Source organism: Gadus macrocephalus, chromosome 19, assembly GCF_031168955.1.
Source record: "Gadus macrocephalus chromosome 19, ASM3116895v1".
In the NCBI taxonomy this organism is placed as follows: domain Eukaryota; kingdom Metazoa; phylum Chordata; class Actinopteri; order Gadiformes; family Gadidae; genus Gadus; species Gadus macrocephalus.
Window position 1 is genome coordinate 13,450,420 of NC_082400.1, and position 13,586 is coordinate 13,464,005.

General features: G+C 44.8%; 2 protein-coding genes across 4 annotated transcripts in view; both read right to left on the reverse strand.

The window, feature by feature from the left end:
* The window catches only part of LOC132447579 (recQ-like DNA helicase BLM), a 9,736-nt gene extending 8,117 nt beyond the window's left edge, over positions 1–1,619 (reverse strand). Inside the window, exon 1 of the mRNA XM_060038417.1 lies at positions 1,476–1,619. Coding sequence (XP_059894400.1) covers positions 1,476–1,483 — 8 coding nt within the window. The 5' untranslated portion in view covers positions 1,484–1,619. The remainder of the gene's footprint in view (positions 1–1,475) is intronic.
* The window catches only part of LOC132447578 (recQ-like DNA helicase BLM), a 19,693-nt gene extending 8,384 nt beyond the window's left edge, over positions 1–11,309 (reverse strand). Inside the window, exons 1-11 of one of the 3 annotated variants that reach the window (XM_060038415.1) lie at positions 11,189–11,309; positions 9,403–9,578; positions 9,185–9,303; positions 8,951–9,064; positions 8,746–8,844; positions 8,498–8,646; positions 8,269–8,375; positions 7,995–8,152; positions 7,032–7,227; positions 6,728–6,918; positions 6,335–6,629 (exon numbers count right to left, since the gene is read on the reverse strand). In XM_060038415.1, the coding sequence (XP_059894398.1) occupies positions 6,567–6,629; positions 6,728–6,918; positions 7,032–7,227; positions 7,995–8,152; positions 8,269–8,375; positions 8,498–8,646; positions 8,746–8,844; positions 8,951–9,064; positions 9,185–9,303; positions 9,403–9,574 (1,368 nt within the window). In that variant the 5' untranslated portion in view covers positions 9,575–9,578; positions 11,189–11,309 and the 3' untranslated portion in view covers positions 6,335–6,566. Of the gene's footprint in view, positions 1–6,334; positions 6,630–6,727; positions 6,919–7,031; positions 7,228–7,994; positions 8,153–8,268; positions 8,376–8,497; positions 8,647–8,745; positions 8,845–8,950; positions 9,065–9,184; positions 9,304–9,402; positions 9,579–11,125 lie in introns of those variants that run through there. The other 2 variants (XM_060038414.1, XM_060038416.1) reach the window with 2 other exon arrangements.
* Positions 11,310–13,586: the final 2,277 nt, after the last annotated feature.

Below are 13,586 nucleotides of genomic sequence, written 5' to 3' on the forward strand. Positions count from 1 at the left end.
TTACTATTTTAAGGAGTAAAAAAATACTGCAGACGTTAGAACTTAATAATTAAACTCTTTGCAGTAAAAAAAAGTTTTGCAAAACAAGTGACAATGAATCACTCATACAATAAGGTATGCATGATGTTTACTCAAGGCATTCATAAACAAAATAATAGATATGAGTTCAGATTAAAATTATTGTAAATACAATTAAATGCAGTATGGTTGATCTAGTTTGGTTCTAATCAGAGATTAAACAAACACTCAAGTGAAGTGTAAAAAATGGACAGTACAAGATCAAACGGAACAAGGGAGACAACCAGTCTGATTGGACACACCCTGCAAATTAGCCATGTGCGCCAAGCAGAAGACAGACGTAATGTTGAGAAGTCATACTAAAAACGGATGGCAAGCAAAAGCTAACTGGCATGTCACACACTTTGGGTCCATTGTAACTTAAGATGAGAGGCCATTTTTTTAATTTTTGCAGCGACTGAATGTTGATAGAACTGATGGTTGTGCATAAAATGAGTGTGTGCGACTGTGCATGTGTCCTTTCTGGCTTCGGCATACTGCATGGTTATGAAGGCCTTGTGGTTGGTTGTGGTCTTAGTGCAGCACCCTAGCCTTGGAGTTGGAGTGATTGTGTACGTGCGTTTGAGAGAGAGAGCACTCCCGCCGTCGTGATGTTTCGCTTGTTGTGGGTCTGTCAGCATCCGCCGGGTGGGACGAATGTGCTTTGTGTACGTGTTCAATGATGTATCGGTCTGATCGTATTTGCTGGAGATGGAAGGTCACACCATATAATGTCATATAACATATAATAATGTCACACCACCACGATCGGTCATACTGCAGGCACTCATTTGCAAGTGCACTGATTAAGTGTCCGTGATTCAATGGATGTACTTCGCGTGTGCCGTGGACTATATAAGTGGACTATATAAGTTGACTATGAACAATTCTTGAAGTTCAGCAAATTTGACAACTGACAGATGCAATATTGTAGCCAGTGAAAACCGGAAAATTCTGACGTGTACATTTAGGGGCAGATTTAGAATCATTCGTTGCAAAAATTTTCAATTTTTATTCTCTATGCATAGCGCATCACGCCGATATGGCTGTTTAGTGCTGCTCTAGTTTGCGCAGATTCAGGAGACCTGCAGTGAATCCAACCAGGTCCACTTGACAAAAGGAGCATGACAGTGTTTATTTGGCTACAGGCTTTTCTAATGTGTCATTTTGGCTGCTGGTGTATGTGGTGCACTTTCCTATCCTTAACATAAACATTAACCTACCCAGTAGGCCTGCCCCGACGTGAGTTAGACATGACGATTGGTCTTTCCTTTCCTTCTCAAACTTTATTACAATTGCATGTTCATCAGCCCGATTTTCAAATTTTCTCAAATTTTCTAAAAGTACGACTGTGCTACAGCCCCGAATGTTTTCAAATGCTAGCGACGCTCCTGCTGAAAACTGTATAGTCTACTCACCCAGCCATGGTCAACTTGCTCTGAGCGGCGTTAAAATGCCTTGCAAGTTGTTCCTTTAGATTATTCCTGGAAGGTGGGTGATTGGTGAAATGAACCTCAAGCAAAGATGTTATTCCGACACAATGAGGAAACTGATGTTTCCTTATCTCTCTGTGGTTACAACACCCACGTTACGTCCTTCTTTCTTAAAGGGGTATTCTTTATTTTTTTTAGCTTTCATCTGTTGCTCATCTAGGATAAGATATGATGGTCAATGAGCATTTAAAACATTGAGTTTGCTTAAAGAATTTAATTGAACTAACTATTGACAGATTAAAACAACCTGTGTTTTAAAAATATATATATTTGTTCAAATAATAGTTCACTCACTGGGATCAAAAAACGGCCCTGGAATTTGCCTCCCACCAGCTGCCCACGTGGGCGTGCGCGTGCACTTGCGCAACTCGTAGATACAACCTTTCCCGCATGGGGAAAAAAAACACGCTTTTGACAGCCCCATTGGTGGTGAACTTAAACTAAAATGCGTTAAACTACTGCACCAAAACAAGGACATATCAATGCACAACCCCAATGCATAAAAAAATGAATAGATCATCAGAGCCAGCCGCTCCATAATAAAACATATCTTACTGTCATGCAGTTAGTAAAGTAGGCCTACGAAGGAGCATGCTCTTTTCCGCAACCCTGTCTATCACGTCATCCGAATCCAAGTTCATAAGGACCTCTTTCTCTGTTGCCATCAGCATTAGGGCCTATGGGGGCTGAATGGAGAAGCGGTGTGTGTGGGTGTGGGTGTGTGTGTGTGTGTGTTCACCTGCTGAGGGGAACAGGGAAGTTTGACTTGTATAGTGTGGAAGTGAAACTAGGCGTGTGTGTGAACGGAGCGCTACCAGAGAATGTCTAATATATATCTACAGAATAAACATTCTGAGACCACAGATGAGGAACCATGGGAGGGCCTTTCCTCTCACCGTGACGTGAGCCAGCCGTCTTTGAGTGGCCACTTACACGTAAATGAGGAACACATGTAAACGTCCCTTAAAATGCACTAGTTGACCAAGGAATGCCAGGTAATATCAAGTGTTTAACATTTGGCTCCATTGTAAATATATTTACTAGTGCTGTCAGTTTAACGCGTTATTAACGGCGTTAACGCTAACCAATTTTAACTGCGTTAATTTTTTATCACGCGATTAACGCTCTTTTGGCTTGGCCAACATTGTAGTTTTTTCACCTGCTGTCTAGTAGCAACTACACACATTACAAAAACTACAACACCATACCGGATCTAGCTACACCGGAAACAAAACAACAAGCACGCCTCACAAAATTTTTGGGGCAAGCAAAATCAGTGTATGGTTCGTTCTTTGAATATTCCGATTTAAAACCAAATAACAGAGTCTTTCTTTGGTTTTTCTGATTTGGTTTTGAAACGGAAAAAGGGCAAAAGGAATAAACAAATAAACGGCATTTCATTTGTGTTTGTGTTTTGTTTGTTGGTTTTTTAAACCCGAAACAGAAAAACAAAAATAGCCTAGATACATTTGTAGGCTACACCAGAAGGCAGAACGCAGCGAGCGAAGAAAAAAGAGCCTACCACCTAAACCAGCAATAGACTGTCCAATTATATTTAGCCTTAGTTATGGCCGCACTTGAACTATATGGGGATTTTTTTCGTGAACTATTTGACAATGGAAAGACACACGACAAGATCAGTAGTGCTCCGTTATGACGGTGAGGAGGTTCTGTGTGGAGCACAACCTTCGAAGAAGAAATCTAGTTTTTCTTCTTCTATGTAGCCTATTGTACAATATGTAGGCTACTTGTCATTTAGATGTATTTAAATTTTTATGACCAGCTAGGTTTCTTAGCAAACAGCCACCTGGAATATCATGGCGATCTTCTCCACGGTCATATCGTCCACTCGCAGACTAAGTCGCCGGCTCCCACGGAAAACAATAAAGCTGGCCATTGTAGAATGCGAGACTCTATGGAAAGTTTGAAACGTCTTTATATGCATTTTTTTAAAATCACGTGCCCTTTTCCCGGCATTCATTGTGGTTTTATCTAAATATCACACAAACAAAACAACTGGATTATTCAGTATTCCCGTTTTGATTTAAAAAACAGAAAAATGCTGTTTATTTGTTTATTCCTTTTGCCCTTTTTCCGTTTCAAAACCAAATCAGAAAACCAAAAAACGTTTTTTCTGATTTTGTTTTAAATCTGAATATTCAAAGAACGAACCATGAACGGATGATGCAAGCATACGGAGCAGCGAAAAACTATTTTAAAGTGTTTGTGTGTTACTCTGTTGAGCCTGCACGAGAGTTCAATGTTGTCATTAGCTGTTACGTCTTTCTGACCAATCGCAGTTCAAGGCCCACCTGGGCTGTACCACTTCGGGAGGGGCCGCGCAGTTACTCCCCTCTAGACAAAATCGACTTGGTTGCGACGTACACAGTTTGTGAGCTGTTGAGTGAGTGAGCTTTGGTCGCTTCTGGTGTGGACGTACATAACTGTACGTCCACACCAGAAGCGACCAAAGCCTCTTTGACACTTGACACTTGAGCGACCAAAGCGTCAAAGACGCTTTGGTCGCTCATAAAGTTTTGCTGCGAATATTTCTGTTCGCTTTGGTCGCTCAAGTCGCTCATGACGTACAATTCAAAAGTGCCTGCCGGTGTTCCCTGGGATCCACGCAAGCGAAGAGCGTCTACATTCCGATTGGCTGTCAGTGTTTTGCCACTGAAACGCGTCATAGTAATTTGCCTAAAGTTCAACATTTTCCAAAAATTTTGGACGCCTTGGTCGCTCAACTTTGGCCGCTGGTAGCGTTTGTCGCTTTGGTCGCTCTTGCCCATAGAAAGTGAATGACTTCCGGCGATTTGGTAGCTCAATTCGCTTCTGGTGTGGACGTACAGTGAGAGGTTGCGGGCGCACAGCTCAGTCTGCCGGACGGTGCTGCAAGGAACTTTTATAAACGCAATATTGTTATCCCGCAGTAATCAGCCAGACAGCCCCGAAACATAACGGCCCACCGGGAGTTCTCCCGATTACCACTCGCCTGTGTGTGTGTGTGTGTGTGTGTGTGTGTGTGTGTGTGTGTGTGTGTGTGTGTGTGTGTGTGTGTGTGTGTGTGTGTGTGTGTGTGTGTGTGTGTGTGGGCTGTCACTTTTTCCAAAAATGAAATTCAAACAAATTTCGAATGTCCATAATTAATTCGAATACATTCGACCCCCCCCCCCCATAGAACACGACAACAGTCATGATTGTTTATGTTGCTCTTTTTATTTCTTGTGGAAATCACGTATACCTACTGAATTCATAACAGCACAGGATAAAAACACATCTTTGATAACACATCATTTGTAAACACAACAAGAGGAAGCTCCGACACACAAGTGCGGCTGTCTTTTACACATTAACAATAACTCGCGCGGCTGTACACTCTGTGCTGCTCTGCTCGGCAGTTGTTCCTCTGCTGCTACATTTCGGTGGTAAGCTAGCAGATGAGTGCGCAAATTTGATGTTGTCGATAAGTACGACAGCTCTCTTTTACAAAGACGACAAATGGCCTTGTCTTTGTTTGTGACTTTTCCACCCACGGTGTAAAAGCCAAAATGCTTCCATACGCTGCTTTTTAAATGTGATGGTGTCGTTATGGTCCGCACAGCATTGTACTCCTCGCAATTCTCCATTTTTTGATAGCAATTTTTTAATAGCTGTATCTCGGTTCGCGTTCTCTTCAGTTACGTTTTGTTTCAAAGCCCTCTTGGCCTATCTGTATCGAATGTTGATTCAACATTCGATACAGATAGCCAGGCCAAGAGGGTCGGCAACAGGTCAAACTGATATAAAATTTTAGCGCGCCCTCTGCTGGATCAAAAGCAGACTACTTAAAATGGTCTGAAGTTCTTATGAGACGGCAGCACACACAGTTCGAATGGAGAATTACACTTCGAATTCGAACTTTTCACCCCACCTTCGAACGAATATTCGAACTTCGAATAAAAAGTGACAGCCCTAGTGTGTGTGTGGGTGTTATTCTATAGCCTGGTAATGTGTATAGGCCTACGTACGGTAGGAATATTCATACTGGTTTAAATAATAAATTTTATATTTTATGTTTCCCATCTTTGCTGAGCAAGAGTTTTGTTCGAAAGTTCAGTGATTGAATCAAATAAAAGCCTGGAGTTTTACGGTAGGCCTACCACTGTCATGCACCTACCCGGTGTCAAGTGGATCGGGCTGAATTCACTACAGATCTCTCTTATATCCATCGTACCAAATATATTTTATTACTGTCCTCAACACTCTCTGATCTCACTAAAAGGCTGGCAGCACGAAATCAAGGGATGTTTAGAATAGACATTTTTTTGCGATTAATCGTGAGTTAACTATGACATTACTGCGATTAATCACAATTAAATATTTTAATCGCTTGACAGCACTAATATTTACCTTATATTCTTGTATAATTCATACTTTAAGATAACCTTACTTATACTTATTATCTAAGTGAACTGAGAAATAGACTGATGTCATTGACTACAGAGGGATGTCTTATCTGAGTCTTATCTGTTTGCGGGTGAACTCCGGACCCTCTGAGGTGTTGAATAACAGTAGAACAGGGTATAGAGCCTGCCTCTCTTCCCCCCTGCTGGTACATTCCTCTCCATTATTATTTCTAATATTTGGCAAATATACCTTCATTATTTTCTACCGCAATACTCGCTGGATTCCCCTTCCTGTCACTACAGATAGTAGAGGAGGAGGTGAGAACATGTTCGCTTTGTAAATCATGATCCAAGCTTTGTGGAACGCGCCCCCCACACAGACACATAGTTATACTTCAGTTTTAGTTTTATATATGTTTATTTTAGATTACAGCAACACACTCATGCAGAGACACACACTAAACAGTTTTGCTTAAAATAAATGTTTCATCTGCAACAAGGTAGTGCGTGTTTTTTTTTTCGTGGGATGGGGGAATCCTGGCTACGGCCCTGGTTATGGGGCTGCCGTTTGCGTGAAGGGGCCGCACGTCTGTGACTATCATGCCGCTCGCTCTCTGATTGGCCGGCCGGCTCAAACGGCCCACGAGAGCCTGCGGCCCCTCTGGCCTTTGCCAGAATGACAGTCCGTCACTGTCTGTGGCACACGGAAGAAAAGTCGTACGGATTCAATATTGACACCAGCAAACGGGTTTGGTTGACGAGGTCAAATTTAAAATACAATTGTTTGCTTACATTGTCTCTTTCGCAGTTGTCACAGATGGCTTCTGTGTTTTTCTTGCATAAGTTGGCTTCAGTGTCGACCCCACCAAAGCAAGTAAGCAGTTGTATTCTTCTGCAGTCCTTCTTATTCGAGCAGTATTCCACCATTGGTTCTAGGTTGACTAATTCCCCATCCTTGGATTTTTCATCCACAGATTCATCGTCTTTTAAAAATACAACAACATGAAGAATAATGATGAGATGAATTTGAGCAATGAGAAATCTTTGAACCCAAAATCTGAGAATAACAAATGAGGGTCAATGGAGCAAGACGCACTTCTGATGGCACGTTCGAGGACACCATGGTCGCTGTCGGAATGAAACAGGATGCAGTGGGACATGTTCCCGTCCCTGCCTGCCCGCCCTGTCTCCCGGTGGTACTGTTCCATGGACTTGGGCAGAAAGGTGTGGATCACGTACCGCACGTCCGGCTTGTGGATGCCCATGCCAAAGGCTACGGTGGCACAGATCACCTACCGATGAGGTTCTGTTTATTATTATTAGTCATCTAGCAGACATGCTTCTCCAAAGCCACTTACAGCACATTTTAGAACGGAGGCGGATAGGTATTTGACTCTCCAAAAGGTTATGAACCCCATTCTCTGGACTCCAGCAACTGTATACATCCTTGAGCAAGATGCCTAAGCCATACCAACACTAATGCCGTGTTCCAATATCCATACTATCCGTACTTACTAGCCTAAGTTTGAGTACGTAGGGCGTCCCGATTCAGATCGGGCGAAAAGAAGTGCACTGAAAGGACCCGGATTGTGGACTCAAAATGAAGTGTGTGGCGATGTACACTTTTCGTACTCAACGGCAGCCATCTTAGCTACGTAGCAGAAAAGGGCGGAGCCAGGCTGAGCCAAAGTAGGCGCATTTTCCACATAGCCTGCATTAATAGTCATTTTGTAGTTTTTATAGCTGTTAGGCGTAAAGAGTTCACCGTTCAAAGCGGGATTTTTATTGTGGGGGAGGAGCCGCGGCGGCAGTCGTGATCGTAATTTCCGGTAAGTGCACCACAGAGTATTTGATTTGGAACAACATTGACATCTGAAAATGAGCGCACTTAGTGAGTGCGGATAGTGTACTTCGTTTAAGTGTACTCATGGAAGTATGGATATCGGAACACGGTATATAACTACTCTATGAGTAGAGGTGGACAGGGCATTTAAATGCAACCCCAATGCACCCAAACCATCCTCAATACTTTTTGTAAAAGTAAGGTAAATAGAGCTACCTGGCATTCATTTTCTTTCCATTTGTTCTGTGCGCTCTTTCTGTCTCTGTTAGGCATCCCTGCATGATACGAACATGCCAGCAGGCCTGCCTCGTTCAGGCTGTCTGCCATGTATTCACAGACCACACGTCTCCAGCAGTACACGATGCCCGAGTCACCTGCAACACGAGAAAAATATCAGCAGTATGTTCTGCATAATTATGGAAAATGAAGAACGTGTGATGTTTAGAAGTTATCCTCTTGGTCTGAGAGGACCTGAGAAACACAGCCATACGGGGATAGTGCTCCTTGATCCAGGAAATGCAGTCCATTTCCCCATACATTGTTGTCCTGGTCGGCACGGCATACTTTAGATTTGTTGGGTTAAAGCTCATGGTGAACCTGCAATCAGGCCGATCATGAATATGACGCTCTTGTGAATAAACAAAACAAAACCCGACGAGCAGGAACAATTAGCAGCAAGGTTCTGTTGCTGTGAGCTTAATGAGCGCCGGGACACCTACACCTGAAGGTTGGTCATCTGCAGCCTTTTGAGGATGTCCTCCTGGATGTGGGGCCCGATGGGGCCTGACACAGCAATCATGGGCACCCCCGGAAAGTCCTGCTGCAGCTCATTCAACGTCCCGTAGTCTGGCCGGAAGTCGTCGCCCCACTGTGAAGCAAAACGAGGACATGGGTTACCCCGTTTGCTGGGATAGAACCACAGTGTCACTACTTCTAGAACGTACGGTAGTGTTTATACTTAACACACCTGACTGATGCACTGGGCCTCATCGATAACAAACCGAGCCAGAAGACCTCGGTCTAACAGGCTCTGCAGAGCCTCGATCAGTGGACGACTCATTCTCACCTAGAGCAGAGCACAGGCAAACAAGATCAATGCTTTCAATCATACTCCAATACAGTTGGAGTCAATCAGCAGCCAGCTGGTTCTCTGATGATTATGCATCCTCTACCTTCTCGGGGGTGACGTAGAGCAGTTTGATCATCGGATCATTTTCGGACAACTGTTCATAGATACTTTCTGCATCGGTGTAACCGTGGTCGCCCCAGAGGGTCCTGGCCTTAATCTGAATAAGAAGATCCAAGATGACACCTTTCATACCCAGCTAGGGTTTTCTAAGTGAAGTGCATTAAAACTAATATCCCACTTTCAACCCACAGAGCAAGTATAGTGGGAGCACACTTACACCCAGTTCAGTGAGTTTCTGCATCTGGTCCTGGATGAGGGAGATGAGTGGAGAGATCACCACAGTGACTCCCGCAGACAAGCAGGCTGGTAGCTGGTAGCACAGGCTTTTACCAGCACCTGATGCATAGAAAGGATGTCCGTGTGAGAGCTGTGTGTCATCGTGTCCCTACGGATCTCTATGTGTTGATATTGGATCATGCAGTCTGCAGTACCAACCATTACCACCAACAACAAATACATTTTCTTTCAAAATTGTGGCATTAATTGCTTCAAGTTGATTGACCCGAAACTCATGAAGACCAAAAATGTTGTTGAACATCCTCAACATCTCTGGAGAGTGGGCGAAGTCGAGGCCTCTGAAGCGCTCGTCCGCAGGGTTTCGGGCCATTTTTCTGTAGGCCAAAAATTGAAATAAGTCAACATCAAATTAAACATTGTTAAAGGTCCAGTGTGTAAAATTGTTTAGCAACTAGCGGTGAGGCGGTGTCAACAGACGCCGCAGTCAACAGCTGCCCAGACAGAGGTCGCTCTCCGGGTCTATAGCTAGATGTTGCTTGAAGTTGTGCAGCAATGTAATCAAGTGTGTAGGAGCATTAAAATGACCAACGTGGTACAAATACAAAGAAAATAAATCTCTTCATGGGCACAGCCATTTTTGTTGAGAGCGTCAACACTGAACACGGTATAGGCCTCCTCTCAGAATTCCGAGGTGGCCCGACCAAAACGAGGCGTGCCTCTGAAATGCCGCAAGAAAGCTAGGAAATTTCTCCACTTGCAACTCGGAAGACTGGTGTCCGACGCATCTGGAACACACCATAAGCTCCAAGATACGGCCCCTGTCAAACGTTCCGCCCCCTTCTTTCTTAAGGTGCGTTCACACCCAAGAAGAAAGGGCGGCTGCGTATCCATACTAAGTCAATGCAAAGACCCGTTTGAATCTCGACGTTTTTAGCGTGATTCTACTCGCGCAAACACTTTTCAAATTTCTCTTGGTGCTTTATCATGACAGCCTATCAGCGTTCATCCCCTGAAGTCCAGAGTGAACCGCAGCATGGAGCAGAAAGTGATTGTTGCCATTTGCGGACCCCTTGGGGCTCTATATCTAGATAATATAATATATAACATCACGGCAAAAAGCTGCGTGATCCTCTGGATGTTATTATGAATCCTAAACGATTGCGTTGGGTTCTCCGACGTCTTTGGTACTTCCTCAACAAGTAAAGACTCGTAGTGGGGGTTATCCTGGTCATGGTTGAGAATGAATCGCCGGAAAGAAACCTTGGCATCCGCAAGAGAAAGCCCCTCCTCCTACACTAACGGGAGTAAATTAGTGCAATCAAACTCTAGGGAATAAAGTTTATCTACATCACGCGAGCAAACTCAGGGCAACACGTTGCAGGAATATTTGCTGTGAATGCACATTTAGAGATGAATGCCAAACTGAATGCTGGGATTGGATATCTGTGCTGCCAAGTGTTGTATACTAAACTTGTACTTGTTAATATAATGGAATAAAGACCGAGACAGGCACTGTAGGTTCACTCAACGAGTATCACTGTATTGTTCTTCTCTCGCTCAACATCACATTACACAGTCTCAGTATAACACTAGGTAAGTGCGCCATCTGGTGGTGTAGTGGAGTAACAGGAGCAGCACATAATAAAACCGAATACACACCAAGTTGGCATAAGTTCACATCATTGGTAAAATGTGCGTGTAGAGTAGATTTGACTGGTAACCAGAATAGCACTCATCAGCAGTAGTCGCATTCCAAAAGAAAAATTGTGTTATATATCATTATATTTTATATCGTATATCGACTACTGTAGCTTGACATTGGCTAACATCACAACTGGAGTACAAATTATTGCTTTGATTTATATTTTTTAAATATTTTTTTACATTATGAAACATTAGAAGACAAACTTTGTATGCTCACCCAGCCATGGTCAACTTGCTCTAAGCTTAAGAAGGATTATATTAAGTTATTGATGTTCCACACCTGAATTGTTCTCAGCTGGTAAATAGCGGCAAAACTGCAGTGCAGTGTGGAGGGAGTACTACATAACTGAGTGTTATTGGGCTTAAATGTCCATACGTCATGAATATCAGGATGAGTACGCCCTCTGTAGATAAGGTTACTTTTCACCTCCATAAAGAAGTTCAGTATCCATTACTACCACAATCAGAGTTAATTTACTGGCTTTTGCAGTGTTGACCTGCCTGTGGGCTGTGAGTGAACAATTTTTGGCAATTGCAATATTTAAACTGTATGACAAGCATACTCATCCTGCTGTGTTGTCAAAATTATTCAGACAAGCATGAATATGAAGAATATTGAATCAGAGGAATAACAAATTCAAGAGGTATCGGTTGTGAAAATTGAGTCTTTGCTTTATTCTCGTAAAAAAAATATAATAAAAGGCCTTTCAATGTTCCTGTTCATGTTTGAACAGGTCTATCAATATTGATAGACTTGTTCATGTTTGAACCAGTCTACTAAGCTGTCACCACGCTCCAAAGGTCAAGGGGCCGTCAGACCATATCACCACCTCCCAGCTATTCACCAAATCGTAATATTTATGAATCTTTACTCTGTATGCAGTGGTAGTAATTATTCATGAAATCATTAAACAGGGAGACAGGTTCAAAACACAAGTCTCTGTCCTTGTGTCAGATCCCAAAATAATGTGCGGCTCCACAGCAACGCCGACGCACTCTCCCGACGGCCCTGTGCGGTCCCGTAGTGCCGCTACCGCCTGCGCCAGGAGGAGCGGGCCAACGAGTCTCCGATGGTGGCGGCTCTCCAGACCGCCGAGGCTGCCCAGACCGTCGGCGAGGCACAGGGGTGGCTCCCGCTGTCGGCGCGGCGTCAGTTGGAGCAGCAGCAGCGGGGGCCGACGGGACCCTGGCACTGGTGAGGGACTGGCTGGAGGCGGGGCAGCGCCCCCAGTTGGCCGGAGGTGTCGGCAACGAGGAGGACCGGAGGTAAAGGCCTACCACTCCCAGTGGGGGATGCTTCCAGCTCCACGACGGGGTGGTCCACCGCAGGTGGCAGGACCCTAGGGGTAAGGGCGACATTCTGCAGCTGTTGGCGCCCCGTGTGTGCTTCGTCCCCAGGGTGCTGCAGCTAGTCCACGGCTCGGTGGGAGCGGGGCACTACGGGAACGCGCCATTAAGACCCTGCATCGCCTGCGGGGTGGCGGTTCTACTGGCCGGGTTGTCGACGGGACGTCGAGCTGCACGCCCACTGTTGTGACACCTGCACGGCGCAGAACGGGGCCTGCCCAGCGCTCCCATGCCCCGCTCTAGCAGCACCTAGTGGGAGCACCGATGGAGCGGGTGGGGGTCGACGTCCTGGGGCCATTCCCAGTCACCGACTCCGGTGACTGGGAACCCCCCCCCCCCCCCAGGGGGGTCCGGCGGCCTTACCGGGCCCCTAGACACTTGAAGGACTATGTGACAGGTGATGGGGTCGTCAGGGACGACTGACCCCTCAGGTGGGAGCTGTGTGGCGACTCCTACCCCCCGGGGAGTCTGGGTATTCATAATGTTGTTTGGGGAAAAGGGGTTTTAGTGCCTTTTGGGGTTGGGTTGAACGGGTTTGGGTTGTGTGTTCGGTTTAATGTAAATTCTGGGTTGTGGGGTGTTGTTATTGTGTGAAGTGTTGTTGGCAACCGTTACCCGGAGTCGCATGTCCGTTGGTGGGGTGTGCGGTGCGCTGTGTGTTGTGTGTCTTGGTTCAAATAAAGATTCTGCTGTCGTGCGGTGTATGGATGCAGAATTACCTCAAGGCCTGACTCTGTGTCCTTCTTGGTCGACGCTACAATATTTATGTATGTATATTTACATAAATAGACCTATAAACTATTTTTTAAACCTCATAATTTCATAATGCAGTCCAGGATTCATACTCTTAACGTGCGTGTGTCGTACGTCTCGTCACCCGTCCGTGTCTGCGAGGGACCGCACGGACCCCCAATACACTTGGACGATCAGTGGGCTGCTGACGAGCCAGGGGCCAGTGGCGTCACTATGCTCTTTTATTTGGGGCTAAAGCCTCGGGTGTCATTTAATTAGCCCTGAATATGATCTTTGAGAAAGGGTTAGAAAAAATATTTATCAACATTTATAAGTAGCCTAGTCTAGATAGTCCTTCTGGCAAGAGAATATAAACATCTATATAGTTTGTATCTATATTAAGTTAATCTTTGGTGTGTGTCTATTTTGTGTGTTTATCTATATGGTGTGTATCTGTCATGATCCGCTCCTGGTTTTCCCATTCACCTGCCTGCCACCCCGATCTCCCCTAATTAACACAACCACCTCCACCTGTGATCCCTCTATATAAATCCTCTCTCTCCACTTAGTCTCTGCCAGATCAGTCTCTGCCAGAGCGT